This window comes from Phocoena sinus, chromosome 1, assembly GCF_008692025.1.
Source record: "Phocoena sinus isolate mPhoSin1 chromosome 1, mPhoSin1.pri, whole genome shotgun sequence".
Taxonomy (NCBI): Eukaryota; Metazoa; Chordata; class Mammalia; order Artiodactyla; family Phocoenidae; genus Phocoena; species Phocoena sinus.
The window spans coordinates 37488384-37506200 of record NC_045763.1 but is presented as its reverse complement, the minus strand read 5'-3'; the positions used below and the strand labels follow the sequence as shown (position 1 = coordinate 37506200).

Below are 17817 nucleotides of genomic sequence, written 5' to 3'. Positions count from 1 at the left end.
AATCTTAAAAAATAGAAAAGAAACTCTATACCCTTTAATAGCACTACCCAATCCTATCATCCCCTCTAACCCTAAGCAACCACTAATTTCTGTCTCTATGCCTATTCTGGACATTTCAAATAAATGGAATCATATAACATGTAATCTTTTGTGACTGGCTTCTTTCACTTAGCATAATTTTTCAAGGTTCATCTGTGTTGTTGCACACATCAGTACTCCATTCCTTGTTGTGGCTGAATACTACTCCATTGTATGTATATACTACATTTTGTTTATCCATTCCTTAGTTGTTGGACTTTTGTGTAGTTTCCCTTTTGGTTAAGGATAATGCTGTGATGAACATTCATGTACAAACTTTTGTGTGGACATATGTTTTCATTTCTTTTGGGAATAGAATTGCTGGGTCATATGATAACTCTATGTTTAACTTTTTGAGGAACTGCCAAACTGTTTTCCAAAGTGGCTACACCATTTTATAATCCCCCCAGCAATGTATAAGGATTTCAGTTTCTCTGCGTGCTTGCCAACAATTGTTATTATCTATCTTTTTTATTATTGCCATCCTAGTGGGAGTAAAGAAGTATTTCATTATGGTTGATTTTGATTTGCAATTCTCTGATGACTAATGATATTGAGCATCTTTTCATGTGCTTATTGGTCATTTATATATCTTCTTTGGAGAAATGACTATTCATATCCTTTGCCCATTTTTAAGTTGGGCTGTCTTTTATTGCTGAGCTGTAAGTGTTCTTTATTTATTCTAGATAGTAGTCTCTTATCACGTTTATGATTTGCAAACATATTCTTACACTTTGTGGACTGTCTTTTCACTTTATCGGTCATATCCTTTGAAGCACAAAAGTTTTTAGTTTTGATGAAGTATGGTTTATTTTTTTCTTTGTTGCTTGTTTTCTTGATAACATTTCTAAGGAAACATTGCCTAGCACAACAACATGAAGATTTACTCCTATGTTTTCTTCTATGAGTTTTATAGTTTTAGCTCTTCTACTTCTATGTTCCATTTTGAGTTGATTTTTGTATATGGTATCAGAAATGTCTTCAACTTCATTCTTTTGCATGTCACTATCCAGTTGTCCCAGCATAATTTGTTTAAATGACTATTCTTTCCCCAGTGAATAGTCTTGGCACTCTTGTTGCAAGTTAATTGAAAATTAATTAAATTTATTTCTGGACTCTCAGTTCTGTTCCATCGATCTATATGTGTGTCCTTATGTCAATATCACACTATTTTGGTTTGTATTGCTCTGTAGTAAGTTTTGAAATCGGAAAGTGTGAAATTGGAAAGTGTGAGTTTTGAACTTTGTTCTTTTATTTCTTTCTTTTCCCAGCTTTACTGAGATAATTGACATATAACATTATACAAGTTTAAGGTATATAATGTGATGATTTGATACATGTATATATTGTGAAGTGTTTACCACAGTAAGGTTAGTTAACACATCCTTCACCTCACATAATTACCATTTTGTTGCTTTTATGGTGAGAACGTTAAAGCCCTTTCTCACAGCAACTTTCTTTCTTTTTTTTACATCTTTATTGGAGTATAATTGCTTTACGATGATGTGTTAGTTTCTGCTTTATAACAAAGTGAATCAGCTATACATACACATATATCCCCATATCCCCTCCCTCTTGCGTTTCCCTCTCACCCTCCCTATCCCACCACTCCAGGTGGTCACAAAGCACCGAGCTGATCTCCCTGTGCCATGTGGCTGCTTCCCACTAGCTATCTATTTTACATTTGGTAGTGTATATATGTCCATGCCACTCTCTCACTTTGTCCCAGCTTACCCTTCCCCCTCCCTGTGTCCTCAAGTCCATTCTCTACGTCTGTGTAGAGAATGTCCTGCCCCTAGGTTCCTCATGTCCTTTTTTTCTCTTTCTGACTTACTTCACTCTGTATGACAGACTCTAGGTCCATCCACCTCACTATAAATAACTCAATTTTGTTTCTTTTTATGGCTGAGTAATATTCTATTGTACATATGTGCCACATCTTCTTTATCCATTCGTCTGTTGATGGACAATTAGGTTGCTTCCATGTCCTGGCTATTGTAAATGGAGCTGCAATGAACATTGTGGTACGTGCAACTTTCAAGTATATAGTACAGTATTGTTAACTATAGTCATCATGCTGCACATTAGATTCCTGGAACTTACTCACCTTATAACTGAAAGTTGGACTAACATATCCCCTTTTCCCCCACCACTCAGCCCTTGGCAACCACCATTCTATTCTCTGTTTCTATGAGTTTGATGTTTTTAGATTCCACATATAAATGAGATCATACAGTATTGGTCTTTTTCTGTCTGACTTATTTCACTTAGCATAATGCCCTCAAGGTCCATCCATGTTGTCACAAATGGCAGGATTTCCTTCTTTTTTATGACTGAATAATACACATACACATACACACACACACACACACACACACACACACACACACGCACACACACCCCACATTTTCCTTATCTGTTCATCCCTTGATGGACACTTAGGTTGTTGCCATGTCTTGGCTATTATAAATAATGCTACAGTAAACATGGGAGTGCTGATATCTCTTCGAGATAGTGATTTCACTCCTTTAAATATGTACCCAGAAGTGGGATTGCTGGATCATATGGTAGTTCAGATTTTAATTTTTTGAGGAACTTTCATATTGATTTCCCATAGTGGCTATACCAGTTTACATTCCTGCCAACAGTGTACCATGGTTCCCTTTTCTCCACATCCTGGACAGCATTTGTTATCTCTTTTTTTGATAATAGCCATTCTAACAGGTGGGAGGTGATATCTCATTGTGGTTTTGATTTGCATTTCCCTGATGACATTGAATGCCTTTTCATGTACTTGTTGGCCATTTATATGTCTTCTTTAGAAAAATGTTTATTCGAGTCCTCCACCCATTTTTTAATCAGACTGTTTGTATTGAGTTGTATTAGTTCCTTAAACATTTTGGATATTAACCCCTTATCCAATATATGGTTTACAAATATTTTCTCCCATTCCATAGTTTTCCTTTTCATTTTGTTGATTATTTCTTTAGCTGTACAGAAGGTTTTTAGTTTGGTGTAGTCCCACTTGTTTATTTTTGCTTTTGTTGCTTGTGCTTTTGGTGTCATATCCAAAAAATCATTGCCAAGACTCAGGTCAAGGAGCCTTTCCCCTATATTTTCTTCTAGGAGTTTTACAGTTTTAGGTCTTAAGTTTAATTCTTTTTTTTTAATTAAAAAAAATTTATTTATTTATTTATTTTTGGCTGCGATGGGTCTTCATTGCTGTGCGTGGGCTTTCTCTAGTTGCAGCAAGCAGGGGCTACTCTTTGTTGTGGTGTGCTGGCTTCTCATTGTAGTGGCTCCTTTTGTTGCAGAGCACGGGCTCTAGGCATGCAGGCTTCAGTAGTTGTGGCACGTGGGCTCAGTAGTTGTGGCTCCCAGGCTCTAGAGCACAGGCTCAGTAGTTGTGGCGCACAGGTTTAGTTGCTCTGCGGCATGTGGGATCTTCCTGGACCAGGGCTCGAACCCGTGTCCCCTGCATTGGCAGGCGATTCTTAAGTTTAATTCTTTTTGAGTTAATTTTTGTGAGTGGTATAAGATAGGGGTTCAGTTTTTCTTTTGCATGTGGATATCCAGTTTTCCCAACACCATTTATTGAAGAAACTATCAGTAAATATAAACGATTTTTCCCATTGAGTTTTCTTGGCTCCCTTGTCAGAGATCAATATTAGTTGACCATATATGCATGGGTTTTTGATTTTCTGGGCTTTTGATTTCCATTGGGCTGTAGGTCTGTTTTTATGCCACTACCATATTGTTTTGATTACTATTGTTCTTCTTTTTCAAGATTGTTTTGGCTATTCTGGTTCCCTTGAGTTTCTGTACGAATTTTAGGATCAGCTTGTCAATTTTTGCAAAAAAGCCAGCTGTGATTTTGATAGGGATTGCATTGAATTTGTAGGTTAATTTGTACAAATCAGTATCGCCATTTGTATTAGTTTTCTATTGCTGCTGTAACAAGCACCACGAACTTGGTGGCTTAAAACAACACATATTTAATATCTTATAGTTCTGGTAGTCAGAAATCTGAAATGGGTCTTTCTGGGCAAAACTCAAGTTGTTGGCAGAGCTTTGTTCCATCTGGAGGTTCTAGGGGAAAATCTCTTTCCATGCTTTTTTCCAGCTTCTAGAAGCCACATCTACATTTTGTGTCTCATGGCTCCTTCCTCCATTTTCATAGCCTATCACTCCAACCTCTGCTTCCATTGTCACATTTTCTCTCTCTGACTTTAAGCCCCTTGCCTCCCTCTATTTTTAAAAATTAATTAATTAATTAATTTTTGGCTGCGTTGGGTCTTTGTTGCTGCATGTGGGCTTTGTCTAGTTGCGGTGAGCGGGGATACTCTTCATTGCAGTGTGCATGCTTCTCATTGTGGTGGCTTCTCTTGTCGCAGAGCACAGGCTCCAGGGCCTGCGGGCTTCAGTAGTTGCAGCCAGTGGGCTCAGTATTTGTGGCTCATGGGCTCTAGGGCATGCGGGCTTCAGTAGTTATGGCACACGGGCTCAGTAGTTGCGGCTTACCGGCTCTAGAGAGCAGGCTCAGTAGTTGTGATGCATGGGCTTAGTTGCTCCCTGGCATGTGGGATCTTGCTGGACCAGGGCTCAAACCTGTGTCCCCTGCATTGACAGGCGGATTCTTAACCACTGCTCCACCAGGTCCCCTTGCCTCCCTCTTATAAAGGACCCTGTGATTACATTGGGCTCATTCATATAATCCAGGTAATCTCTATATCGCAAGAACCTTGATTTAATTACATCTGCAAAGTCTCTTTTGCCAAGTTCAGAGAATCAGGACGAGGACTTTCTTTTGGGGGGGGCATTATTTTGTCTATCATACCATTTTAACAATATCTTGGGGTATTTTCCTATTTATTACATCCTCTTTAATTTCTTTCAACAATATTTTGTAGTTTTCTAAGTACAAATTCTCTACTTGCTTGGTTGATACTCCTAAGTATTCATTTATATACTGTCATAAATGGAATTGTTTTCTGAATTTCATTTCCAGACAGTTCATTTCTACTGTATTTAAATACAATTGATTTTCACATATTGATCTTGTACCTCTTTGTTGAGCTCATTTATCAGTTCTGTCAATAGAGATAATTTTTCTTCTTCCTTTCCAATCTGGAACCTGTGGTCCTTATTTTTGCAAGTCACAAAACTCAGTGTTGTTTGTGCCATAGAATGTACTGGACTAAGGGAGATTTCCTGCTTTTCATTGAACTTGGAAAGGCTTTTTAATATGCTATTAAATTATGTTATTAGAGAATGCAATCCTAGGGAAGCAAGAGTGAAAGTAAAGGGAGTGAGATAGGAAATGAGGGAGAAGTAATATAAAGGTGTGTATAGAGCCGGTTACCATTTGGTATCAAGTGGCAACTGATTGCTCAATCTCCCTGAATTGCCTTATAGAAAAGGGGTGGAGAATATCCTCTGGCTCCCATTTTGCATTTAACAAGTTCAGAACTGGGAAATATTTTGCTATTAAAGGTATATTTTGCATATTCTTCTCTAACTTTAACCATTATTTGATGAGAAAAAGGGATTGGCCATAGTTCATAGCCTTGTTATAATCTGTGACAACACTTAATGGCTGGAAGCATAAAATAAAGTAAGAACAAAGATTAAGTACATTTAAGAAAAATGCTTTTTTCTTTTTCGGTATCATATTCTTTTTTCTTTCCTATTATTTTTCTGTACTATTTATTTTCTATTTTCAAGATAGGTTTTGGGAGCATAAGGAGTTGTAGTATAGCAAAATAGCTAATTGTAAGATATAATAAAATACTTGCTCTTCCTCTTTCCTCTTCTCTCTAGTCTCTGAACCCTTAACCTTTTCTCTCTTCTGCCTTACTTTCCTGAAAAATTCAGTCCAAACCTTCGTGAAGCAAGAGAGGAAAGGAAGTTAGACAGGGAAAGAGGGAACGAAGCAGCACCAAGTGGCAGCAGCCTAAAAGGGAGTGTTAGAGCCCAGCAACTTAGATGTTCCATAGATTATTTGGGAATCCAAAAACGTCAGACTCATAGAACCGGAGAGTAGAATGGTGGTTGCCAGGGGCTAGAGAGTGAGGGAGCAGGGAGATGTTGGTCAAGGGGTACAAACTTTCAGTTGTAAGATGAATAAGTTTTAAGGATCTAATATATAGCATAATGATTATAGTTAATAATACTGTATTGTATACTGGAATTTGCTAAGAGAGTAGATCTTAAGTGTCCTTACCATACATACACATACACACACAGACACAAATGGTACTATGTGAAGTGATGGATATGTTAATTAACTTGATTGTGGTAAGCATTTCACGATGTATATGTATATTAGATCATCACATTGTATAACTTAAAAAATCATGTTGTACAACCTAAATATATACAATTTTTATTTGTCAATTATACTTCAATGAAGTTGGAAAAAAATTAGAAAATATTCCCCCTTCCAAAAAATTATTTGAATTGTACTTGCACCTATTTTGCAAGTTTGAGATTATTTCAAAATAAAAGGAATATATAACGATATTTAATCTCATATGAACTTTATTTAATAATGAGTGCTTCCATATTACCTATTTACTTTGAGCTGTTTAAGAGAATATTTTTTGTTTCTTAGCTTAACATTAAAGTTAAAGTTATTTGGATAATTGAGTCATTTTTAATATTTTAGTTTTTTTTGAAGACCACAGAAAAAAGCAATTGCCTTTTTTTCTATGTTTGGGAAATAAATCTACCTGTAGAAAAATAGGAAAAAAACAAAAACAACCAACCAGAACAGCAGAAGGTGACAGTAGGAAATGTACCAGAAAAAGAAAGAGATTATCACATTAAATGTAAATGAGGTAAATTTTTGAAATGAAAAAGTGTACTTTTCAGTTTCCTGGGCATTGGGGATGTTGAATTGTAGTTAGATGCATAAACCCTGAGGGGCTAATATGCATAAAAGTCATAGGCAAGGTATAGCTGCCTCCAAGAGCAAAGTATATAATGCTTGACCCTTAGTAACTTCTCAGTTCTTTCTCTCTCATTTGTCAAACTACAGGACAATTAAATATACCCTGATAATATAGGCAAATAGTAAACTGGGTAGAGGTGTTTGATATTTAAAATAATCCAAATATTACTAATATTACCAAGCCACCTGCCACTAAAAAAAAAAAATAATTCTAACCAACAATGGAACAAAACTGTCCACATTTTCACACAATTCCACCCTTCAAAAATATAAAGAAAACTACATGGTTTTAGCTATTTAATATAAATAAGAAAAATCTTGTTTCCTTTGGCATCTTTTGAAAGTAACTAAACTACAACAAAAGGAGGTGATTGTATAAAGAAATTTATACTGAAGCAAGCATATAGGGGAAAAACCCAGCAACTTGTGTTTAGTATGCAATAAAATCAACTACAAGAGTTTATTATTCATTAGGAAAGCCTTACAAGTTTTTGGAAGAACCGCCACATCTTAACATTACAGTATATTTAATAATGGTTCTTTTATTGCTTCTAAGATTATTGAGAAGTCAAATGAAGTTATGCTGAATTTATGGTTCAAAACTATTTTCCAAACACTTCACTATTATAATTTAGGATAAGTAACGCTTGAAGAAAGCAAGCCTTTTATAATATGACTTTCAATATACAGCCTTACTTTAATTCATTCTGATTCCATTACATTTTTGTTATTTTTCCATTGGCCCTGAATATTTAATAAGAACTGTGTTTCTATGTATAGAACAGCCTACACAAATCCATTTCACCCTTCATAAAATGGTCACATTAGTGTTTGAGCTTGCAAAACTAATAATTTTCAAACTTTTGAACTTAGAATGAAATGTTTAGAAAGTCTGACTATGTACAAGAGAAGGTAAAGTTTTCAATTCTCATATTATCAGAAACATCATAAAGAAAGCTAGATTTATAATGCACTTCTATTCCTATGTGCATTTGAAGTATGTAGAGTAAAATACCAACACGGCTTTCATGTGTCAATAGGGGGAAATGCAAGCAAGAGTGACTTTTAAAGGATCCAGGGGGCTTCCCTGGTGGCGCAGTGGTTGTGGGTCTGCCTGCCGATGCAGGGGACACGGGTTCGTGCCCCGGTCCGGGAAGATCCCACATGCCGTGGAGCGGCTGGGCCCGTGAGCCATGGCTGCTGGGCCTGCGTGTCCGGAGCCTGTGCTCCGCAACGGGAGAGGCCACAACAGTGAGAGGCCTGCGTACCGCAAAAAAAAAACAAAAAAAAAAACCTGCAAACAGTTGTACCTAAGAAGTTAGGTACAAGCATGCAAATAAATTCACAGCCACAGAGGATCCATGTTAAAAACAGTTAAGGTAGCTGTGATGCAACACCAATAATTTGAATGGCTCTGACACACTCAAAATATTATCTTATTCAACGAAATCCTGAAGCAAACTCTTGCTAGTCTTGGTACACTGCTAAACACTAAAGTAATATGTTCTTTCCATGGTTTTACCTTAGCTCAAAGAATTTTTACACTATTAAATAAGAAAAAAAGTATTTCCCCTTTTTAAATTTACAGACGTTTAATTAGCTTTATTTACAGATCAGGGATTTTTTTCAGTCTCCAGTGGTGCCTAGGAAACATCATTAGGCAAGAATGCCAGTTTAAAAGAAATCTATGCAGAATCCTAAAAATAACAGATGTTGATGCTCCTCAAGAAGGGGCAAGCTTGACTATATCAGCAGCTCTATGTCTCAGTTACTACTCAGAAGCAATTCTGTTGCAGTCTCTACATCTCGTGATTCTGAAGACAAGGCCACTATTACCGCATTCCTATCAAAGCCCATAGCACATAGATTTTCTGTTTTTTTGGTGTATTCTGGACTAGAAACTGGTGCTCCAGCATACACATGTGCCCAAAGTCGAGGTGTCTATTTGAACATTTCGGAATTTTGTTTGTACTGATTTGCTACTACTGCATCTTGTGGATCATCTGGTTCTGCAGCTGCAGTAGTGCTTGCAATGACAATAATACCGTGCGGAGAGTCATTGCTGCTGCCCATTGATCTTTCAGGATATCGAAACAAATAGCCCCTGTGATGGAACCAATATTAGGATGCCATATTTTAGTGATAAACCGGATCTTAGGGGGATTAAATGGATATGTTTCAGGTATTTTAATCTCTAGTTGATATCTTCCTCCTTCATATGGTGTGTCTGGAGGTCCTGCTATTTCTCCTCTTAATTCTGTAAAATTCTCATCTACAAGATCTACTTTAATTTGATTTTTGCTCGTAAAGATCCTGATTTGATTAAAAGGATGTTAATATCAACAGCTGTCTGTGGTTGATGAGAGACTGTTGCCTAATTTGTCATCTTTGTACATTTCTTCTCAATTCTTGTAGAAGAGCAAGGGGATAGGATTAGGACTGCCTCTGTTCCCGACAAATATTAATAGACTGTAAGCTCTTATCCCCATAATCATACCCTTGATTTTGTCGTCACCTAAACCTGCACCTTCTCCAAACTCCAATTTTCTCAGATTTCCAACCTCCATGGATTAAATAAATTCCCTTTGGTACTCCAAACCCAGTTATTAGCTGGCTTCATCAAAACCAATATTTTAGTTTTATTTTATGTTCATTTAAAGGTTAAATTATCAATAGTACAAACATGTATAACTCATCATTTATTTTATTTATTAATTTTAAAAAATTTATTTATTTATTTGGTTGTGCTGGGTCTTAGTTGCGGCTCACCAGCTCCCTTGATGGCAGCATGTGGGTTCCTTAGTTGTGGCAGGTGGTCTCCTTAGTTGTGGCTCACAGGCTCCGTAGTTGTGGTATGCATGTAGGATCTAGTTCCCTGACCAGGGATCGAACCCGGGCCCCCTCCATTGGGAGCACAGAGTCTTAACCACTGTGCCACCAGGGAAATCCCTCATCATCATTTATTTTAAATGATACTTGGTTATTATTCAAATGATAAGCTAAAGTTTTGAGTTTTTAAAAAATTATGTCTTTCTTGGTTGTATAAACTTATAGTCTTATGATTTTTAAAGCTTTGTAAATATTGTTAATTAGTATACCAATAATATATAACTTATTTTGCATAACAGTGGCAACAATAATAGTAATAGCTAATACATATATAGTGAACATTTACTATGCTAGCTTTGTGCTAAGTGTTTAACATGTTTTAACTTATTTCATTCTTACAATAATCTTTTTGAGGTGTGTATTTTATTCCAATTTTACGGATGAAGACATGATTCCCACATAAGAATCTGTCCAAGGTCATACAACTAGTTAAGTGGCAGAGCTGAGGTTACAACCAAGGCAGTCTGGTACCTGTGTCCCAAATCTTAATCATTATGCTATATTCAATTATGCATAGTGAAAAATAAAATGAATAACTTAAGTCCAAAATAGTGATTGAGAAGGGCAAAACAAATCAATTAAGTGAAAACATTATATACTGAAATTATTTTTCCTTTCCTGTCCATAAATAAGAAAATTCAGACATAGATTTTATATATAGACTATGACAAATCTTTATTGCTTTTAATAACACCCATTCTTGCCTTATACATTATATCACATCTTTAATGCATAGACTTAAAAAAAAAACTAGCTGCTGCTGTACTAGAACAATACATCTATTGTTGAGCCTAGTATATTAAATTAATATATCATGGATCTATTATATATTCCTTTTTTGTTTTTAATTTATTTTTTCCATATTGGGTCTTTGTTGCTGTGTGAGGGCCTTCTCTAGTTGCAGCGAGCAGGGGCTACCCTTCGCTGCGGTGCATGTGCTTCTCACTGCAGCGCATGTGCTTCTCACTGCAGCGGCCTCTCCCATTGCGGATCATAGGCTCCAGGCACGCAGGCCTCAGTAGTTGCGGCACACAGGCCCAGCAGCAGTGACTCGCGCTCTCTAGAGCGCAGGCTGAGTAGTTGTGGCGCATGGGCTTCATTGCTCCGTGTCATGTGGGATCTTCCCGGATCAGGGCTTGAACCCATGTCCACTGCATTGGCAGGCGGATTCTTTTTTCTTTTTCTTTTTTTTTTTTTTGCAGTATGCGGGCCTCTCACTGCTGTGGCCTCTCCCGTTGCGGAGCCCAGGCTCCGGACGCACAGGCTCAGCGGCCATGGCTCACGGGCCCAGCCGCTCCGCGGCATGTGGGATCTTCCCAGACCGGGGCACGAACCCGTGTCCCCTGCATCGGCAGGCGGACTCTCAACCACTGTGCCACCAGGGAAGCCCGGCAGGCGGATTCTTAACCACTGCCCCACCAGGGAAGTCCCTCATTTTTAAAAAAAAATTTATTTATTTATTTGACTGCCCTGGGTCTTAGTTGCGGCACACGGGAATTTTGTTGCCATGTGCAGGATCTTTTTAGTTGCAACATGTGGGATCTAGTTCCTTGACCAGGGATTGAACCCGGTCCCTTGCATTGGGAGCTCAGAGTCTTAGCCACCTGACCACCAGGGAAGTCCCCCTATTATGTATTCTTACAAGATTAACTTTTTCTCCAGTAGTATAAAATGGTTGAAATTAGTGATAGTTATTTTTATTTATTTTTTTGCGGTACACGGGCCTCTCACTGTTGTGGCCTCTCCCGTTGCGGAGCACAGCCTCCGGACGCGCAGGCTCAGCGGCCATGGCTCATGGGCCCAGCCACTCCGTGGCATGTGGGATCTTACCGGAACGGGGCACGAACCCGTGTCGCCTGCATTGGCAGGCGGACTCTCAACCACTGCGCCACCAGGGAAGCCCGATAGTTATAATTTAAATGAAGGAACTAATTCACTTTGCAGTACAGATAGAAAAACAGGGCTTCCCTGGTGGCGCGTGGTTAAGAATCCTCCTGCCAGTTCAGGGTGCACAGGTTCGAGCTCTGGTCTGGGAAGATCCCACATGCCGCGGAGCAACTAAGCCCGTGCACCACAACTACTGAGCCTGCGCTCTAGGGCCCGTGAGCAGCATATACTGAGCCCACGTGCTGCAACTACTGAAGCCCACGTGCCTAGAGCCCGTGCTTGGCAACAAGAGAAGCCACTGCAATGAGAAGCCCATGCACCACAGCAAAGAGTAGACTCTGCTCGCCGCAACTAGAGAAAGCCCGTGCGCAGCAATGAAGACCCAATACAGCCAAAATAAATAAATAAATTTAAAAAGAAAGAAAGAAAAACAGGTGACTTCATAAATGGGGAATATATTGTTGATTTTCTTCACCTTATTTTTAATTGTCTTTATGATTTACCAGTAGCAATTTAGTGAGTTTCAGTTTTCATTACATTATGGAATTTGTTAGAAAGCAGTAGAAGGAAGAAAAGAGGCCGAACATTTAGAAGTGTTACTGATGAGTGGTTTATAAAACTCATTTTAAGAGTGATTTACGGGAATTCCCTGGCAGTCCAGTGGTTAGGACTCTGTGCTTTCATTGCCAGGGCCTGGGTTCGATCCCTGGTTGGGGAACTAAGATCCTGCAAGCTTCATGGCCCAGCCAAAAAAAAAGAGTGATTTATATGATGGTTGTAATCTAAATATGCAGTTCATTTGCTCTGCTCTAAACCCTGTGATCCTAGAGGTTCTGGGAAGATCATAAGGACATGCTGTGGGAGAAAAAAGTGTGCAACAATCTTTGTAGCTCCTTTTATGGCAGAATATTTTCTCCCAGAGTTCAGTTGCAGGAGGTAATATATCTGAAGTGCTTGTTGAAGTATAAAGTTCTGTATTGATATTAGTTGTGACTTGTCTAAGGTCGTGTGTGGTATATTTGCTACAGAACTGTAAGTTAGAAATTTTTTCAGTTGTCTGCAAAGTAAAATATATCATATTTTTAAAGAACATATTCGGGCTTCTCTGGTGGCGCAGTGGTTGAGAGTCCGTCCGCCTGCCGATGCAGGGGACACGGGTTCGTGCCCCGGTCTGGGAGGATCCCACATGCCGCGGAGCGGCTGGGCCCGTGAGCCATGGCCGCTGAGCCTGCACGTCCGGAGCCTGTCCTCCGCAACGGGAGGGGCCACAACAGTGAGAGGCCCGCGTAACGCATAAAAAAAAAAAAAAAAAAAAAAAAAAAAAGAACATATTCATTTTAGCTCACTCCACTAAGAATATATTTGTAGTACTAATTTGGCACTGGGTTCTTCAGTTATTATAATGTTGCTTTTAATGAACATATATGGTATTTATTACAGCTGAGGTTGGCATTTTATCTCCTTTTTTGGGCAGATTAATTTTTTTGAGAGGAAAGTACAACTATTAATATTCACTCAACAAGTATGGTCAAAATAAAGTATAGCGTAGCCCCCAAACAGAATCCTGTTTGTTCATTTTTACAACCCTTTGGGTTACATTTTGGATTTAGCATTGAATGCATCATCTTTCCTTTAATTTGAACGTTACATCTGTGTACACACCTGTAAGCATTCTTATAATATGAAAAGCTGTCCCCCTGCATTTTTGGATATTATGAATTTGGGCAGATTTTAAAAAGAACTTTAAGGCTGAAAAATTCATATAATGAAATTTATGTTTCTTTAAAGCAGCAGGTGAGTGTAAAAGGTAAACGCTTACTTGAACAGCCTCATTTAAATATCTTTTACCTTTTTTGTGTTATAAAAACAACTGTAATTCCTAATTTGTAAAAATTTTCTTAAAATAATTTGCTAAGCAGTTGGTTAAATTTCTTTGAAAGTATATTTGTTGAATTATTCATAATTAACTAAAACTGGTTACAGTGATATAATGTTCCATACAGCATATGATATTCCTCACCATTTTTCTTGATAGTATTGGTTAATGTTCACTCTCAGGAAGCCCCTTAGATCATGCTTTATCTCCTTTGTACTTTTGTGATCCTTATGGGGTTATGGAATATAATAATATGACCTTCTATCTTATAAAAATAGACTGAACTATTTCTGGAAGAAGTGTAATAGTCAGCAGAGCTGCAGCAAGAGAGGCTTTCACAGGGTTGATAGGCTGTGAAACTGTTGAATGGACTTTGGTTTCAAAGACATCTGTTTTAAATTAATCTTGGTCAGATACATGCCATTGTAGACAATTCAAATGCAATTGACGTTCTGACCTTAGAACAAAGAAATACCATACAATAATTTTTTTCAGTATAAAATTAATTTTTTTGAGTCTTAGTTGCTGTGGTATAGTACTGGAGCTCACTGAAAAGACAATGGAGGAAGGTATTTGACATTTTATTGATTTTTTTAAGGAAAGCTTGATTTTAGGGAATTGAAAATGTGTATGGAGGAACGTAGGCCATTCTGGAAGCCAACATGTAGAAGTTGTTCCATTGGCAGCATTTTTCAATAACTGATATAGCAGTTTTAATTGTTTGAATAAATCCTTGTGTTGAAATTTCTTAGTTCTACACAATGTTCTTTGTTGGGTTTTTTTTGGCTGCACTGGGTCTTCATTACTGCACTCGGACTTTGTCTAGCTGCGGTGAGTGGGGGCTACTCTTCATTGCAGTGCGCAGGCTTCTCATCGTGGTGGCTTTTCTTGTTGCTGAGCACGGGCTCTAGGCACGTGGGCTTCAGTAGTTGCAACCCATGGGCTCAGTAGTTTTGGCTCACAGACTCTAGAGTGCAGTCTCAGTAGTTGTGGCGCATGGGCTTAGTTGCTCCGCGGCATGTGGGATCTTCCCGGACCTGGGCTTGAACCTGTGTTCCCTGCATTGGCAGGCGGATTCTTTTATTTTTTTTAACATCTTTATTGGAGTATAATTGCTTTACAATGGTGTGTAAGTTTCTGCTTTATAACAAACTGAATCAGCCATACATATACATATATCCCCATATCTCCTCCCCCTTGCGTCTCCCTTCCATCCTCCCTATCCTACCCCTCTAGGTGGTCACAAAGCACTGAGCTGATCTCCCTGTGCTATGCAGGTGCTTCCCACTAGCTATTTTACATTTGGTAGTGTATATATGTCCATGTCACTCTCTTACTTCGTCCCAGCTTACCCTTCCCCCTCCTGTTGTCCTCAAGTTCATTCTCTACGTCTGAGTCTTTATTCCCTTCTTGCCCCTAGGTCCCTCATGACCCTTTTTTTATTTTTTTAGATTCCATATATATGTGTTAGCATATGATGTTCTTTCTTTCTGACCTCACTCTGTATGACAGACTCTAGGTCCATCCACCTCACTAAGATAACACAATTTCGAGTCTTTTTGTGGCTGAGTAATATTCCATTGTATATATGTGCCACATCTTTTTTTGGGGGTGGGTGCATGTATCTTTTATTTTTTTATTTTAATTTAATTTTATTTTTAAACATCTTTAATGCAGTATAATTGCTTTTCAATGGTGTGTTAGTTTCTGCTTTACAACAAAGTGAATCAGTTATACATATACATATGTCCCCATATCTCCTCCCTCTTGCGTCTCCCTCTCTCCCACCCTCTCTATCCCACCGCACTAGGTGGTCACAAAGCACCGAACTGATCTCCCTTTGCTATACGGCTGCTTCCCACTAGGTATCTATTTTACGTTTGGTAGTGTATATATGTCCATGCCACTCTTTCACTTTTTTTTTTTTTTTTTTTTTTTGCGGTATGTGGGCCTCTTACTGCTGTGGCCTCTCCCATCGTGGAGCACAGGCTCTGGACGCGCAGGCTCAGCGGCCATGGCTCACGGGCCCAGACGCTCCGCGGCATGTGGGATCTTCCTGGACCGGGGCACAAACCCGTGTCCCCTGCATTGGCAGGCGGACGCTCAACCATTGCGCCACCAGGGAAGCTCCCACTCTCTCACTTTGTCCCAGCTTACCCTTCCACCTCCCCATATGTGCAAGTCTATTCTCTAGTAGGTCTGTGTCTTTATTCCCATCTTGCCCCTAAGTTCTTCATGACCATTTTTTTTTTTTTAGATTCCATATATATGTGTTAGCATATGGTGTTTGTTCTTCTCTTTCTGACTTACATCACTCTGTATGACAGACTCTAGGTGCATCCACCTCACTAAAAATAACTCAATTTCGTTTCCTTTTATGGCTGAGTAATATTCCATTGTATATATGTGCCACATCTTTATCCACTCGTCTGTTGATGGACATTTAGGTTGCTTCCATGTCCTGGCTATTGTAAATAGAGCTTCAATGAACATTTTGGTACATGACTCTTTTTGAATTATGGTTTTCTCAGGATATATGCCCAGTAGTGGGATTGCTGGGTCATATGGTAGTTATATTTTTAGTTTTTTAAGGAAACTCCATACTGTTCTCCATAGTGGCTGTATCAATTTACAATCCCACCAACAGTGTGCCACATCTTATTTATCCATTCATCTCTCAATGGACACTTAGGTTGCTTCCATGTCCTGGCTATTGTAAATAGAGCTGCAATGAACATTATGGTACATGACTCTTTTTGAATCATGGTTTTCTCAGGGTATATGCCCAGTAGTGTGATTGCTGGGTCGTATGGTAGTTATATTTTTAGTTTTTTAGGGACCCTCCACACTGTTCTCCATAGTGGCTGTATCAGTTTACATTCCCACCAAGAATGCAAGAGGGTTCCCTTTTCTCCACACCCTCTCTAGCATTTATTGTTTGTAGATTTTTTGATGATGGCCATTCTGACTGGTGTGTTGTGATACCTCATTGTAGTTTTTTTTTTTTTTTTCTTTGTGGTACACGGGCCTCTCACTGTTGTGGCCTCTCCCGTTGCGGAGCACAGCCTCCGGACGCGCAGGCTCAGCGGCCATGGCTCACGGGCCCAGACGCTCCGCGGCATGGGTGATCTTCCTGGACCAGGGCATGAACCAGTGTCCCCTGCATTGGCAGGCGGACTCTCAACCACTACGCCACCAGGGAAGCCCTCTCATTGTAGTTTTGATTTGCATTTCTTTAATGATTAGTGATGTTGAGCATTCTTTCATGTGCCTGTTGGCAATCTGTATATCTTCTTGGGAGAAATGTCTATTTAGGTCTTCTGCCCATTTTTGGATTGGGTTATTTTTTTTTTTTAAATTGAGCTGCATGAGCTGCTTGTAAAGTTTGGAGATTAATCTTTCTCAGTTGCTTCATTTGCAAATATTTTCTCCCATTCTGATGGTTGTCTTTTCATCTTATGTTTTCCTTTGCTGCGCAAAAGCTTTTAAGTTTCATTAGGTCCCATTTGTTTATTTTTGTTTTTATTTCCATTTCTCTAGGAGGTGGGTCAAAAAGGATCTTGCTGTGATTTATGTCATAGAGCGTTCTGCCTATGTTTTCCTCTAAGAGTTTGATAGTGTCTGGCCTTACATTTAGGTCTTTAATCCATTTTGAGTTTATTTTTGTGTATGGTGTTAGGGAGTGTTGTAATTTCATTCTTTTACATGTAGCTGTCCAGTTTTCCCAGCACCACTTATTGTAGAGGCTGTCTTTTCTCCAGTGTATATTCTTGCCTCCTTTATCAAAGATAAGGTGACCATATGTACGTGGGTTTATCTCTGGGTTTTCTATCCTGTTCCACTGATCTATATTTCTGTTTTTGTGCCAGTACCATACTATCTTGATTACTGTAGCTTTGTAGTGTAGTCTGATGCCCTGGAGCCTGATTCCTCCCACTCCATTTTTCTTTCTCAAGATTGCTTTGGCTATTTGGGATCTTTTCTGTTCCCATGCAAATTGTGAAATTTTTCGTTCTAGTTCTGTGAAAATTGCCTTTGGCAGTTTGATAGGGATTGCACTGAATCTGTAGATTGCTTTGGGTAGTATAGTCATTTTCACAATGTTGATTCTTCTAATCTAGGAACATGGTATATC

At 38.8% G+C, this 17817-nt stretch overlaps 2 protein-coding genes across 2 annotated transcripts in view; one reads left to right on the top strand and one right to left on the bottom strand.

Moving 5' to 3' along the window:
• Positions 1-17817, top strand: part of ZSWIM5 (zinc finger SWIM-type containing 5) — a 256329-nt gene that overhangs the window by 23841 nt on the left and 214671 nt on the right. The gene's annotated exons all lie outside the window — the stretch shown is intronic.
• The window catches only part of LOC116757821 (ubiquitin-conjugating enzyme E2 K-like), a 30749-nt gene continuing 21726 nt past the window's right edge, over positions 8795-17817 (bottom strand). The window contains 3 exon segments of the mRNA XM_032640149.1: positions 8795-8873; positions 9003-9051; positions 9054-9343. Of these exon segments, the coding sequence (XP_032496040.1) occupies positions 8795-8873; positions 9003-9051; positions 9054-9343 (418 nt within the window).